At 37.4% G+C, this 16,369-nt stretch overlaps 1 protein-coding gene across 3 annotated transcripts in view; it reads left to right on the top strand.

Moving 5' to 3' along the window:
* EPHA3 (EPH receptor A3) overlaps positions 1 to 16,369 on the top strand; it is a 362,266-nt gene that overhangs the window by 329,036 nt on the left and 16,861 nt on the right. For 2 of the 3 annotated variants that reach the window (XM_044750141.2, XM_044750142.2), the window contains exons 14-15: positions 9,568 to 9,717; positions 11,219 to 11,412. In XM_044750141.2, coding sequence (XP_044606076.2) covers positions 9,568 to 9,717; positions 11,219 to 11,412 — 344 coding nt within the window. Of the gene's footprint in view, positions 1 to 9,567; positions 9,718 to 11,218; positions 11,417 to 16,369 lie in introns of those variants that run through there. The other variant, XM_070488669.1, reaches the window with a different exon arrangement.

Raw genomic sequence — 16,369 nt, 5'->3', positions numbered from 1 at the left:
TTGATCATGATGTATGTTCTTTTTAACGTATTGTTGTATTCGATTTACTAGTATTTTATTGAGGATTTTTGCACTGATGTTCATCAGTGATATTGGCCTATAATTTTCTTTTTTCATGTTGTACTTGTCTGGTTTTGGTATCAGGATAATCTTGGCTTTGTAGAATCAGTTAGGAAGCCTCACCTTCTCTTCAATTTTTTGGAAGAGTTTGAGAAGGATAGCTGTTAAGTCTTCTTTGAATGTTTGGTAGAATTCACCAGGGAAGCCATCTGGTCCTGGACTTTTAGTTTTTGGGAGGATTTTGATAGCTGTTTCGATCTCCTTACTTGTGATTGGTCTATTCTAATTCTCTACTTCTTCTTGGTCCAGTTTTGGAAGGTTGTATGTTTCTAAGAATTTATCCATTTCCTCTAGATTGTTCAATTTGGTGGCATATAGCTTTTCGTAGTATTCTGTTATTACCTTTTGTATTTCTGAGGTGTCCTTTGCAGTCTCTCCTCTTTCATTTCTGATTGTATTTATTTGAGCCTTCTCTCTTTTTTTCTTGGTGAGTCTAGCTAAGGGTTTCTCAATTCTGTTTCTCTTTTCAAAGAACCAGCTCTTGGTTTCATTAATTTTTTCTATTGTTTCTTTAGTCTCTTTTTCATTTATTTCTACTCTAATTTTTATTATTTCCTTCCTTCTGCTGATTTTTGGCTTTGTTTTTTCTTCTTTATGCAGTACCCTTAGATGCACTGTTAGATTGTTTATTTGGGATTTTTCTTCTTCGTTGAGGTAGGCCTGAATTGCTATAAACTTCCCTCTTAGAACCACTTTTGCTCTATCCCATAGATTTTGGCATGGCATATTTTCATTTTCTTTTGTCTCCGGGAATTTTTTGATTTCTCCTTTGATTTCTTCATTGACCCAATCGTTGCTTAATAACATTTTGTTTAATCTCCATATTTTTGTGGCTTTTCTGATTTTCTTCCTGTAGTTGAATTCTCGTTTCATACCTTTGTGGTCAGAAAAGATGCCTGGTATTATTATGATCTTCTTAAATTTATTGAGATTGTTTTGTGGCCTAATATGTGATCAATCCTGGAGAATGTTCCATGTGCATTTGAAAAGAATATAAATTCTGTGGTTTTTGGATGAAATGTTCTATATGTATCCACTAAGTCCATCTGGTTAAATGTGTCATTTAAAGGCCAGCATTTCTTTATTGATACTCTGTTTGGATGATGTATCCATTGGTGTAAGTGGAGTATTAAAATCCCCTACTATTATTGTGTTACTGTCTATTTCTCCTTTTATGTCTGTTAATAATTGCTTTATATATTGAGGTATTCCTATGTTGGGTGCATAGATATTTACAAGTGTTATAACTTCTTGTTGGATTGTTCCATTTATCATTATGTAGTGCCCTTCTTTGTCTCTTGTTACAGTTTTTGTTTTAAAGTCTATTTTGTCTGATATAAGTATTGCTACCCCTGCTCTCTTTTCTTTGCCATTTGCATGGAATATCTTTTTCCATCCTTTCAGTTTCAGTTTGTGAATGTCTTTAGGTCCGAAGTGTGTCTCTTGTATGCAGCATATATATGGGTCTTGTTTTTTAATCCAATTGACCACCCTATGGCTTTTGATTGGAGCATTTAATTCATTGACATTTAAAGTAGCTATTGATAAACATGTATTTATTGCCATTTTGTTACCTTTTTTTCTGTGTATTTTAGTAGTTCTTCTCTGTTCTTTTCTTTTTCTCTTAATCTCTTCCCTTGTGGTTTAATGGCTTTCTTTAGTAGTATGTTTGATTTCTTTTGTCTTACTTATTTTCTTACTTACTATAGGTTTCTGATTTTTGATTACCATGAGGAACCTATATAATATTCTGTGTATATAAGAGTCTATATTCACTTGATATGCTCTTTAGCTTAACCTCTTTCTAAAAGCTCTACTTTTTCACTCCCCTCCTCCCTTCTTATCATTGAAATAGGCAATTTTGGTACTTTGTCTTTTATCCATCTTCTTATCTTCACAGGTGGTTGATTTGTTACCTTTACTATATTTTCACCTTTACCAGTGATTTTCTTGCCTGTTTTTTTTTGGGGGGGGGCATTGATAAATTTTTTATCCGTACTTGTGGTTATCGCTTTCTCACTTAAATCAGTCCCTTCAGCATTTCTTGTAGAATTGGTTTCTTGGTGATAATTTTCTTTAATTTTTGCTTGTCTGGGAAGCTCTTTATCTCTACTTTCATTCTGAATGACAACCTTGATGGATAGAGTATTCTTAGCTGTAGGTTTTTTCCGTTAGCACTTTAAATACATCATGCCATTCTCTTCTCACCTGTAGAGTTTTGGCTGAGAAGTTCACTGATAACCTTATGGGCTTTCCTTTGTATGTCAACTGTTGCTTTTCTCTTGCCGCTTTTAGGATTCTCTCTTTATCTTTAATTTTGGACATTTTAATTATAATGTGTTTTGGTGTGGGCTTCTTTGGGCTTATCTTGTTTGGAGCTCTCTGCGCTTCCTGTACTTGGATGTCTGTTTCCTTCCTTAGGTTAGGAAAATTTTCAGCTATTATTTCTTCAGATAAACCTTCTGCCCCTTTGTCTCTCTCTTCTCCTTCTGGGACACCTATAATATGAATGTTAGTGTGCTTGATATTGTCCCACAGTTCCCTTAAACTGTTTTCATTCTGTGTAATTCTTTTTTCTTTCTTCTGTTCAGCTTGAATGATTTCCTCTAGTCTTTGATCTAGCTCGCTAATCCATTTTCTGTATCCTCTACTCTGCTATTGAGTCCCTCTAGTGAATTTTTCACTTCCAGTATTGTATTCTTCATTTATGATTGGCTAATTTTTATATTTTCCACTTCTTTGTTCATGAGGTCACTGTGTTCATCTAGTCTTCCCCTAATATCTGTGAACATCCTTATGAGATTTTCTTTGAACTCTTTGTTGGGGAGGTTTCTTATTTCTGCTTCACTTAGTCCTTTTTCTGGGGTTTTGTCCTATTCCCTTGCTTGGAATGTATTCCTTTGTCTCCTCATTATGCCTCTTTCTCTGTGCTTATATCTATGTATTAGGTGAGTTGGCTATTTCTCCTGAGCTTCAAGAAGTGGGCTTATGTAAGAGATGCCTTTTGAGGCCCAGCAGTGTGCTTCCCTCTTGTCACCAGCCCCCAAAAATACAGGAGTGACCCCTTTGTGGGCTACTTGTGTTCTTCTGCTGTGGCAGGGTTGCTCTTAATGCATGTACAAAGGGAGTCTAGTCTTTCCTTCCCTGGCCAGCTGTTTGTAAATCTGGTTTGGGGAGCCTCAGCACTGTTGGCTACAAGGTCTAACAGCACATTCCTGTTGCAGTTTTCCTGTTAATTGGGTAGGTACCCAGTGTAGCTTGTTGCTAGGTTCAGGGGCTTGTAGTTGCTATAGGCCTCAGGCCTACTAGGCTGTTGTCAGTTCTCTTAGGAGTGCAGCTGAGTGGGGCTAGCCCTAGGCACAGGAGCATTCAATTGTTTCAGGCTTTTCAAGGTGGGGCTGATCCTTTTTATGGCTATTTGTGAAGCACAGGTCTTATGCCACTGAGAAGCCTCACCCCCTACAGGAACACACACACTGTCAACACAGTCCTGGTCTGTGCACAGTTCCAAAGCCCCTGGAGCGTACCCTGACACCCCATTGCAGAGGGCCCCACATCTCCACCAATGCCCCCCACAGTTCACCTGGTCCTCACACAGGCTCTGCCCCACAGAGGGGCATATGCTCGCCTGCCTGTGGAGGATCAAGTCACCCAGGTAACACAGGCCAACAAGTAGCTGATGGCTTGCTTTTGGGCAGGGTGGGTCCCAGCATGGGCTGCCTGCTCCTCTAGTGGTTGTGGCAGCCCCCTGGGCTAACAGACCAGGGGAAGAACCTCAATGGCGCCTGCTGGCGTCTGTGTCAGCACGCATGGACCAGGTCAGAACAATGGCCCTCACCAATGTCTCAGTCTCCAGAGAGGTCCCTTCTCTCACTGAAATGCCCCCACAGCCCACCAGGTGAGTTTCTTTTCACCAAAGGACTGTCAGCCTTCTCTCTGGTTATTTTAGGTTGCTGAGACAGTTAAGTTTTAGAATGATTTTTAAAGCTATTATTATATATATAATACAATATATTTGCTCATACTTACTTAATATTTACATATATTCTGAAAAACTAGGTTCAATGTATTATTTTCTAAAACTGAACTAAATACTTTAAAAATACTCAAAGTTATCAAAAACCTTCAGTAAAATCCACTATGCTAAGTCCATAGAATAATTAATCATATTATTTCTCAATAAAATTACACACTTCTCTGGGAATCAAGGTGATATATAGAGAAGAGCCAAAAAGTCACACTTCTGTTTTAAACTGTGGGAGTGCAGATATGAAGGAAGAAAGGCAGTTCCTCCCCTGGATATCCTGGTCCAGTCAGGACAATGAAGCAGTAGAAGGATCACAGAAAATGGAGCATCCGAGTTGGCCTAGAAGCTTCCCAGGTGTACCGCTGATGAGTTTGCATTTACCCAGCATGTTCAACTAAGTTTGCTAGTGACAAAAAGCAGACAGGGAAGAAGTCTCCCACGGAAAAAGATCAGTGTGTATTTAGGAGAAAGGGAATTCAATTCAATGAAAGTGAACGAGCATTTGTTGAGACGCGACTCTGCCCAAGATATTTTCTAAAAAAGACAATTGCTCTCTGCAACGAGCACAGGCTCATGTCGCTTATGCTAGTCATCATCAGCATTATAATCTATTCAGCTTTCCCTAGGCTCCTGATTTCCAGATATGGTTCAGGCACCCTAATTTTATTTATGGCAATGGATAAGACAAGAGGTACTACTTGAATTCATTTTGCTAGTGTTGACTATAAAGAACTTGAAACTGCAGAGTTGAATTTAAAGAGTTTGTGATCACATATACATTCATCCTTCCTCAGAGTCTATAATGATCTTGCCAGTTTGGAGTCTCTCCTGTTGTTTGATTTCAAATTAAGTGCTCACCATGTTAGTTTATTTTTGTCTCATTTAAAGCCAGAGTGACTTGATGTTATTTGCCAATCATGGAGAAAGTAAAAAATTTATAAAATTATGAGTCTGATTTTTTTTAGCAGCTATATGAACCATATTCTAGGCTTAAAATTCTGGGGTTGGGGTATCCTGGTGGCCAGGGGTTAAAAACTAGTTAGAGGCTTCAACAACAGCATTATGCAAAGACAAACTATACTCCTTCATTCACAATGTCTTCTAAATAGAGTTCAAATTAGCCTGTTCATTTTCAATGAGTTGTATGGATATGATATAGGAAAATACGAATTAAGAGTTTTCTATTTGTAATTAAAATAAACATATTTACTTTTAAGTATATGCACTCACTAAACAATGACCTGAAACACAGCCCAGCAACTAAGGAAATGAGCTAGTACACTAAGAGGTTGATCAATGGAAGCTTCTAGACAAATTAAGGAAACATTTACTTTGCAAACTGGTTTAATTGTCGAGCTGATAGGATGCCACTCATTTAGTCAGAATAAAATGAAAAAAGTAAAATTTTCCTGCTTCCTTATGCTTTCTCATAAGAGCAGCAACTCCAGTTTTGATATGGTTAGGATACAGAGGAAAATTTAGATTAAAAACCTGAATGACAAATAAGTAAAAGGCCATTAGCTACATTTCCAAAGCTGGCCGTTATTGTAGGGAGTAGCTTTTTCGTCATTTCAGAGGTGAATATTGTACAGTGGGGACAACATACTTGCCAAAGGAGCACAGTGATCTAAGAGCCATAATATTTTGTTAAGAATTAGTGCAAAGATAAAGATAGTACAAGAATTATTTGATCAGCCAGTGATTCAGAAATTGTTATATTGAAAAGTTTGAAGCTGTTATCCTAACAATAATGTGTGTTTGTTTGTATGTGTTCAGCAAACTGCAATAATTACAAAACATATTAGCAAGTGAGTAGAATTAAAAATCTTAGTGCTGTCATTAAAATAATTTACCATACATTTTTTCAAACACATTTCTTCTTTGTGTGGGTTTTAGACAACATTTTAATAGGATTTGCACAGTGAAAGCAAATAGGTAGCACTTGACAGGGAAATCATTCTGGAAATAATTTGCTTGAATGTGTAGCCATGTGCTACATTGGAGAGCGCACTGCAGGAGGCCCAGTCAAGGTAAGAGACTGTGGAGAGGGAAGCTCCCCTTGGAGAGATGGGTGTGGCTATTGCAGCAGAGACCCATCCAATGGCATTTATGTCCGTATCCAGAACAGCAGGTGAAAATATTCTTCCAGGCTTAAACACAGGCATGGCTATGTTCTTCCTAAAAGGAGTCAGTTTTCAGTATTTCACTATTTGAAAAAATTTCATTAAAATATGCTCAACACTTCTCTCTCTGGAAAATAGCGATGAAGCACTTAAGGTGAAACAACTTTGTCCTGAACCATTTTAATCCTGGTTGAAGTAAAACACAACAAGTGGGCTTCTTGTTCATAGTTGTCATCAATCTATTGTGGGGATTTTTAGGCTTTTTGTGTGTGTGTATGAGGAAGATTGACCCTGAGCTAACATCTGTTGCCAAGCTCCCTCTTTTTGCTTGAGGAAGATTGTTGCTGAGCTAACATCTGTGCCCATCTTCCTCTACTTTATGTGGGATGCCACTACAGCGTGGCCTGACAAGTGGTACTAGGTCCGCACCCAGGATCAAATGAGCATACCTCGGGCTGCGAAAGCAGAGCATGTGAATTTAACCACTGTGCCACTGGGCCAGCCACAATCTATTGTTTTTTTGATGTCTGTCTTTTAATTTTAACTAGGGATCTTGGTAATATGACCTATATCTGTGCCTTACATTTTCTAAAAAGATAGAAAGTTTTCAGCATAGAAAGGGATTTCTTTTTTTTTTTTTACTGCCATTTTTATGCTTTCAGTTCTTTGGTTCTGGGCAAAGGAAACGAAATTGCAAAGTGTCTGTAGAAGAAATAAGACATTTAGCTTATTTTAAAATTTTATTTTAAAATATTATAATTTCTTTGCCCCATGAATCCAGCTTTGTTTGACGTTGGTTAATTCTTGGAGCTCTTTAGGGGAGAGAAAGTACATCCAATGATTCCATTTGTCATCCTGAATAGATTTTGTTAAATGTCACATGTATAATTCTGTTTTCATCAAATTTAAGGAGTAATATTTGAAGTCTTGACCTTAAAACCCAAACTTGGTCTAGTTAGGTGCAAATAAGTTAATTTGGCTGTTTAAAAATGCTATTAATATATGTTTAAGATTGAATGTATTGACAGAAAAACAATATTATGCTTGGAAAGAGAACCTCCAAATTTAAATATGTAAAAGGATCTTTTAAATTTTTATTGAAAAAATACAAACTGTAGGGAAAAGAATGAATGAGTGAGTGCGAGTCAGAAGGAAAAGAAAGAGGAAACTTCTGAGACCTTAAGCCCTCTCATCTACATGCCTGCCAACGTGGTCTGTTTGTTCTTCTGGCTCTAGACTATCATTACACAAAGGCATGTTGAGCACTATGGCGTCTCACTCACTCCCAAGGCTTTCTTGGTCTTGCTCCCATCTCTCCAACTTGATTTATCTTACTTCCCCAATATAAATCACGACTACCCTTAGGCTGGTAGCTTCTCAAGAAAGCTGTACACAGTCCCTCTCTGTGCCCACTTCTCTACAGTTTCGTGAGTTCTTCAAAACCCAGTGTAAGCCCTTCCTTCAAAGAAGAACTCCTTCAAAGTTCTTCTGGCAGTGCTCTCTCTGAACAGCGCACTTGTGGGAGAACATCAAAGAGAAGTGTCAAGTTTACTGAGAGCGTCTAATCATATACCCCACTCTCCTCCACAGGATTAAACTTGCTCCGTATACCTGTGATAAATCCCAATTTATCCTTTTCCCATCCTCTCCCATTACATTCCTACACACACACTCCAGTGTTATCACACAAGAAACTGTTCTTCCAGAACATACATTTTCCTCCTCTTTGCTTTGATTTCTGCCATTTCCCTCAGAGAATGAGAGTATTAAGCTAATTTTTTTTGAGACTTTACTATCTGCCAAGAACTATGCTAAAGAGTGTACTGAAATTTGTCATTCAGCCCCACAACAAGGCTATGAACCAGTACTATTTCTTTTCCCAGCAACAGATGAGAAAATTCAGGCATGATGAGATTTGATAACTTACCTCCTAAGGTGCCAATCCATCTCTTTAAACCAATATATTGTCCCCCTTTAGCGTTACATCAGAACCAGTAAAGCGCCGTGAGGTACCATGTCAATGGAACACAGTTGGTGAATACGGCTTAAGATTTTGATGATATGAAGTCTCTGGAACATGCAGCCTTTTTTTTTTTGCTGTTGTTCTATCAAAAATTAATACATCTTTCAAGGCTCAATTCATATTTGATTTCCTCAGTCTCTCTAGTGAGAGTCTTGACTTCATGCTCTGGGTCACAGCAGCCTCCTACTGCCTTCCTACTCAGTGTAAGGTCCATGATCAGCATCACCTGGAGCTTTTTAGAAATGCAGACCCTGGCTACACTACTCTGGAACTACTGAATCAGAATTTCCACTCTAATGAGAGCCAGCCCCACATAATTCATCTGCATTGTAAAGTTTGAGAAGCAAAGCACTAGATACTTACTTCTTTCTGCATTTAGTTCTTCATAACAACTAATTATCAATATTATTTGCCTGATATTTTCCAAAGAGAAAGGCCAGTATGTTATTTATATTTGTCTCATCCAGAATGACTAGCATAATACTTCCCATATGGTTGCTACTCGGCACTTCTTTATTAAATGTATTTATTAAACTGAGAGCAAATTCCATGGGAGTTATACTTTTATATCTCCCATAACTCATAAAAGCAATATTCTCCCCTAGACTGTAAGTTCTGGGAAGGTAGTTAATATAGCTTTCTAGTCCATATGGTGCCTACCTAGTATGTGGAAGGTACTTCAGTGATTAGTGATGGAGTGAGACACTGAGTGAATTAATTAAGAAGATTGATTAATGTATTGAAGAGAGCTTTTAGAAATTTAATTTTATTTTGAATTTATGTGGTTAACAAATACCTATAAGAACTTATGTGTCAAGGAGTGGTATAAGTTCTTTACGAATACTAACTTACTCGCATTCTGAACTAAGACTGTTTGTCAAGCATAAATCTATGTTAAATCACTAAAGGCTTATTTGAGGTACCCCATTCAATTCTAATATGCAGTACAGCACATCTACTTCAACCTTCTTTGTTGCAGATGATTAATTAATGCACCATAATTGATATAAAATGTCAGTATTTAAACAATTTTCAATTTTTTTCCTTTCATCTTTTCAAAATTCTCCCAAATTGATTGGAAGTAAGCATTGGACTAACTAGTATGTCACTCACTCCCGCCTGAATTAAAACAGAGTATCAAGATATATCAGCAGACACCTGCGTTCCATTTCAGAGGTGAAATGCCCTGACACATCCAATCAGATTTCAGATTATAATGTATTGTCTATGGTTTATGCATCGATCATGTTTGTGTGTATGATTTATGTTCAAAGGGAGGGAAGATCCCAATCCGGTGGACGTCACCAGAAGCTATAGCCTACCGCAAATTCACATCAGCCAGCGACGTGTGGAGTTACGGGATTGTTCTCTGGGAGGTGATGTCCTATGGAGAGAGACCATACTGGGAGATGTCCAATCAGGACGTAAGTATTTGTAGTCTATGAGTTATGGGTTCAGATTAAGAGATCAAGCTCTGCAAGGAAGTGGAGCATAATGAAACCAGGTGGCTCCCAGTTTGTGACACTGAAATAGAATACTTAGAAGAAATGAAATTGTTTCCAAATCATGCAAGGATGTTAATTGAATTTCTCTTACTAGTTTACATTTTTCTCTCAAACAGGGGTTTAGAAATGAGACAAAAAGAAGACATTTGTAACACAGTGTAATGAAAGAAGTGACTAACATGATAACTAATAGATATCAGAGAGTGTTTGAAGTATTTTTGCTACAAAATTGTTTCTACATAACATTAGTAAGATGCACTTCTGTCATCTTTTGTAGATTTAATTAATGCATCTATGTCAATATTTTGTTTGCTGAAAATATAGTATATCCCAAAGTCAGACAAAACAACCAATCTCTAGCATGTTGTTTCTCATAATGCATTAAACTTGAACATGAATTTAGTTACACAAATAGAAGTCTCTGGATGGAGAAAATAATCTTTAACTTTCTAAGTGTGATATGATTTTTCAAAAGGATTTTTGTTCTTATGAGTTATGTTTGCTAATGCTTAGGAAAAGGATGGTATTGGCATATGGGATCAGCACTCAGAGATATTTCTTGGTGCTTAGCCAGAGGCTGTGAGCATCAGCTCAAAGATCCATCAGAAGGAAGCCCAGATGCTTTTAATCACTTCCTACTCCCCATGTATAAACCGGCTTTGAGTGTGCTTGGATATAAAAACTTTTCTGTGCTTTTTCAAACAAGTTACTATAATAGCACTGGGAAAATCAGACTCACTTTTCCACATCTCTGTTTTCTAAAACCTCTGACATAAGAGGATCTCAAAGTGTTGTTTCTGGACCAGCAACTTTAGCATGGCCTAGGAATTTGTAGGAATGCCAATTCTCAGGCCTTACCCCAGAGTTATGGGACCCGAGGTGAATCATCTGCATATTAATAAGTCCTCCAGATGAATCGGATCCACAGGAAAGTTCGAAAATCACTGATTTATATGATTAGAAAATGCTAATGGAATAATTACTTAATCGTGAGCACATGAGCTTTTACCAAAGGAACTTCCTATGATTTGGAAGGTACCATCTGAACTGTGGTATAACTAAAATCTTTATACAGATTCTTTCTGCTTTCATTCATATTTAGTTCCATAGAAATCTGTATTACCAAATAATAATTTCTTTGTAACTCATATAATTTTTTTATCATAGAACATTTCTTTTGATTTTAATCTGAAAAGTATTTTTGCAAACTTTTTTGCCTAAATTCACTTTCTCTTGATCTTTCTTTATAAAATATTCTTGGGCATGAATAACATTTATTGGATAAATTATTATCCTTTTAAGCAACTTAAAAGGAGATTTTTTTCACTTAGCATTAAAATATTCATGAGTGTGCCCTGCCCATGAAGAAGTAACAGAAGTTGCCTCTCTTAAGTCCCCGGAAACTTTGCTTTGCACACAGGTAATTAAAGCTGTGGATGAGGGCTACCGCCTGCCGCCTCCCATGGACTGCCCAGCTGCATTGTACCAGCTGATGCTGGACTGCTGGCAGAAAGACAGGAACAACAGGCCCAAGTTTGAACAGATCGTCAGCATCCTGGACAAGCTGATCCGGAACCCGGGAAGTCTGAAGGTCGTCACCAGCGCAGCGGCAAGGTGATGCGTTAGAGCCGGCATCCTGCACTCTCTCTGAAATGAATAGAGTTTCCATCTCCAAGGCATTAATTTGTTTTTCTCATTCCCCCAACTGCATTCTTTGACTCTTATACTCCTCAAGATTGGATTGATGTGTTTTCTTTTTTAGTCTTTCAGGAGGAAATCTCATACTATTTAATGATAATGATGAAACGCTAAGATTTTTAACTTTCATCTTGACTAGAAGTGAGTCCACAATCAGGCTTGTTTAAGTCTTTGGAAAATAGAAACCTTGTACACATAGCTCCTTTTCAATCTCTATTATTTAAACAAAAAAGAAAAAAGGAAATCTGGAGTGGTGGGGAATTCCAGTGAAGTCCTGATTCATTCCTCATTTAAAATAAAGCTTCCGAAATACCAGTGCTTCTAAAACATTGCACTGGCTAGCAGAGTACAATTTCCCCCCACTTAATTAAACAAATATTTATTTAACCCTTATTATGTGTCAATTACTTTGGTCAGTACAGTCGAGGATAAAACTAAGAGCAAAATAATATCAGTGTTCCCAGACAGCACCACAAATGTCAATATATCATAGCAATAATGCAATCCAGAAGGCACATCATCCATTAGATTTTATGCATATTCTTCCAGTTAAGAATCAGGGAGTTCTCTTAATGACTTTGAGGAATGTAAATTAAAGTGTACGTACAAAGTGCAATGGAAGAAATGAGGAAGGGGAGATGAATTTTGTCAGGGGCCATATGTGAAGAAAAGAAGTGTTAATATATTTTCTGCTTCTCAGAGAAACTAAGGGCAGAGCTATCTGTCTGATTTAATGATTTATATTTTCCTTATATACATAAGAGAGAAACAGTTCTTGTACATTTTGATAATGTGTGCTTTTATAGAAAAGCTACAGAGTTTTAGTAAGAGAACTACACTGTGTGTGCACATAAATTCACAGTAGTAACTAGGATATGTAAATGCTACATAATGATGATTTACTGTGACCCATGTGTAAAAGGCACAATGTAATGCCTTATTGGGAGGACTTTTTTTTTCTTGTTTCTTTCTTGCACATTTGCACTCTTTACCAACAATCACCAAAAGTCATGACTTTCAAATTCATAGAGCATTTGCTAATGCACTTTATGACAGAGTATATGATTTTTTAGCTTATTAGGAATAATTATTTGGAGCACACATGATCCACTTTTTACTTTATATTTGAATAAGTTGAATAAGGGAAATCTAAATCAAAGTCTTAATCTCAGTATTTAAGATTCATAGAGTATTTGTTGGAAATAATATTTAGGGGTCACTAAGATTGAACCTGGTGATATAGTCTTAATAGATATAACCACCCGTAATTTATCCTGTAAGGATGAATCTCTGTCTTAAACTCGACAGAGAGAGACTACTCAGACTCTTCTGGAAGTCCACCTGACAGTTTAACAACTAGCAGGATAACAAATCTGTACCTCCCAGGGACATACGGTCCTCATTTTGCGCCCTGAAGCCATTTCTTTTGATCTTTACTCAACAGCAATCATAGCAAAAAAGAACATCTTTTCACTTCTTTCCATATCATAAAAAAGACATTCAAATCCTTTCCACAGGATGTTGTTATCTATATAAAGACTAACTCATACAATATGATCTAGCAATATTTAACTCCAATATTATGTGGGAAAATAGTCTTAATATTAGATTATAGTATGTCAGAGCATGCCTTAGTGTCAGATTTTAACAAACTTCTTAAATTCATTTTTCCATTCTTCGTGAAATCTGTTGAATATATTTTCTCCTAACATATGTTCTTTAATACCTGAATTAATTACATGTGTTTTGTCATAACACGTGTAATTTTAGGGAACACATAAATATTTTTCTAAGAATTACCATCCAGCTTAATTCATTTAATATAAAAGTTTTTGAAATTGTTTTCATATGTTTACTTATTGCCATTAAAATACACAACTAGGAGGTTTGTGTCAGTATAAATTTATTAGCAATGATCTTTTTTTTCTTTGGAAAATTTGCTTTCCCACTTTTGATAATGATTATTTCATCCTTTTTCATCACTGATTAAATTCATTCCCTTTAACTTTCTAGCGATGCCCTTGTCGCATACTTTATTGAGAAAATACAGTCATCAGATGGGAAGTTCCAGCACCAAGATAAAAACCTACTGGTACTTTGTCCACCCATCTTATCCTTCTTTCCTCTGATTAGAAGAGAGGAATGGAGGAGTATCCCTCTGCTTGCCAGAGACAAATCCTCTCCCCCCAGCCCTCATCTCTCTTTCTGTGTCTCTCTTGCAGATCCAGCTCTTTCTTTCTGCAGGATCATTGTCATAGAACTATGTTCTAGTACGTTGTTTCTCAAATTTCCCTGGTGATAAGAAGCACTGGGGAACTTATTAAGTATACAACTATCCTGGCCTATCTCAAGCTACTGATTCAGAATCTCTAGGAAAGGGGACTGGTATTTGGACATCTGATAAAAACTCCAGGTCATTTTTATCATTGATGAATTTAAGAAATACTGTTTCTTAACATCACCTCTGCCAGCCCCACATCTCTGCCAACAACTTGTTCATTTTTCTAGCACCCTCACAGCCAAACTTCTCAAATAACAGTCTCACAGACATCTCAAACTTAATATTCTGAAAGTTTTTTTTATTTGCTCCCAGTTGCCTCGTCCTTCCAATGCCTTCGTAATTTAGTTGAGCACATCAGCACCTATTCATTTGCAGGATCAGGGTCAGAACAAGCCTTGGCACATCTTTCTTGCCCTCCACCCTTTGATCCAGGTGATCACCGGGTCACATGATCCGTCTCTCTCCCTTTCCACTGCAAACACTCTCTTCCATGATTTTTCCCCTTCTGACCTAGACCACTGCAGTAACCTCCTATCTTTTCACATAGACTTCAGAATTTTCTTATCAAATAATATATGACAAAATCTTGGTGATGTGTTTATAATTTTGAATTCCCATTACACTTAGAAAAAATTACAGACTCCTTTTGATGGCTTAAATAGCCCTACTTCTTCAATGTCATTTCTTTTATTCAAATGTTCATTTATTCAGTTTTTCAACAACTATTTGTTGTATGACAATCTACTAGATGCTAGGCATGGGTAGACTCTGGAGAACTGTGAAGAAAACAAATATGGTCCCTGCCTTCCTGTAGTTTACATTATAGAAAATGTACAATAAACAATATATTATAGGAAGGACCTGGGTGGTTGGGATAGATAATAAAAGGTGGTTGGGAAAGAGCCCTCTGAGGAGGTGATATTGATCTAAGACTAGAAGAGCCAGCTGTTTAAGGAAGGCTCCCACCCCCACCCCCCAAAAAAGATATTCTTGACATGGGGAAAAGAAACTGTAAATGGGCTTGGAGGCTTGTAGGAAGCTGCAGAAGGGTTCCACAGCAAGAGCAACAGGGAAGGCAAGAGTCTGAGAAGGCAAACAGAAGCCAGAGCGCTTGAGGTTACCCAGGCCTGGTGAAGACTGGACTCTTTGTTGAAATGCACGAGGGCTCCATTATGGCATTTGAAGCAGAGAAGAGATTTGAGTTATAAGACTGCTTTGTCGGGGGAGGGGTGAAAGAGTGAGGAGAGGGGCATTTTAACCTTTCAACCTGTGCCACTATCACTTAAACAACACGCCTCAGTAGCCAACTTGAAATTCCTTCAGAAAGCCAGGGCATTTCAGATATGAAGACAACAGCACATGCTGTTCCCTTTTTTAGATGCTCCTTCGCATCCTTCAGGGAGCAGCTTCTTGATCTTGAATTCATTGAAGCATTCTCTGGCAACACAGTTCAAGGTCAATACCATTATGTTTTTACAGAGCACCATGTTCTTGCCTTTCATCACAGTTTAATTCTGTTGCGTGTGTCCTTTTTAAGTATCCGTTCCCCAGTAAAGTCTAAGCCCTCTGAGATCAGATACCCAGGCTTCTCTTGTATTACTTGCCAGGTTAATAGTGGAAACTCAATAAATATCTAAGCACATGAATACATAGTTGTTGAAATAATAGTAAATCTCCATTTCAAAAAGAACATGCAAATTTTAGAAAAACATTTCTGATTTTGTTCTATTCATTACACAAGTTTCTGCAGACATTAGTCAAAATGGGAAAAGTTTAAAATATTTTCCCAAGCAAAATTTCACATAACTGTGCCTTTCTGTCAACTCAATTCCAGAAACATCTTTCTCAAAATACACTTGGAAACTGTCCCCATCTGAGTTTGAGAATGGTACCGAGGAGTCAAGTTTCTGAATGACTTGGTTATTCAGATCAATGTGTAGAATTATGCCTATAAAGTCCTTCAGGAAAAACAATAAATTCTTTAGGGATGATGTTTCCAGAGTTTTCCTGAGTCTAGTAAGTTTTATGATAAAATTTATTTCATATACATTTACAGAAATCTTTCTATAATGCATCAATTCAATTTTCAACCTTAGAGTTGATGATTCCTAACAGAATCATTCCCATAGAACCTCCCACTGAGAGTGTCTTTGTGAAGATCATTGCTGGTGGTGGAGAAGGTGTATAAGCAGATGTCAGGATGTGCCAGAATAAGAACTTACAATTCTGCTGGAATATAGGATGGAAAAGGAAATTAGGAGAAGGAGCCTGAGAGATGCTTTCATCAGATAACGGAAGATTTAATGCCATCTATAGAAATTTGGACTTCATCCATGAGGAAGCGGAGAGCCATTGAAGATACTCGAGTGATATGTTGCGCTGTGCCTGTGGACTAGTTCTCTGGCAGCTACACCTAAGAAGGGCTGGAGGGATAGAGGTCCATGATAGGGAGTTAGGAGGTGATTTCAGTAGTCTCAGAAAGGGTTTATGCTAGGGTAGAGGAGAGGAAATAAAAGGAAAATATGCAAATTCAAAAAGTTTTGCTGAAATGAGTATTACTGGTGACTGGCGACGGATGAGATGTACAGAATG

Source organism: Equus asinus, chromosome 18 (assembly GCF_041296235.1).
Source record: "Equus asinus isolate D_3611 breed Donkey chromosome 18, EquAss-T2T_v2, whole genome shotgun sequence".
Classification (NCBI taxonomy): Eukaryota; Metazoa; Chordata; class Mammalia; order Perissodactyla; family Equidae; genus Equus; species Equus asinus.
The sequence above is the reverse complement of the archived record's forward strand: the minus strand, read 5'-3'. Positions and strand labels throughout refer to the sequence as shown.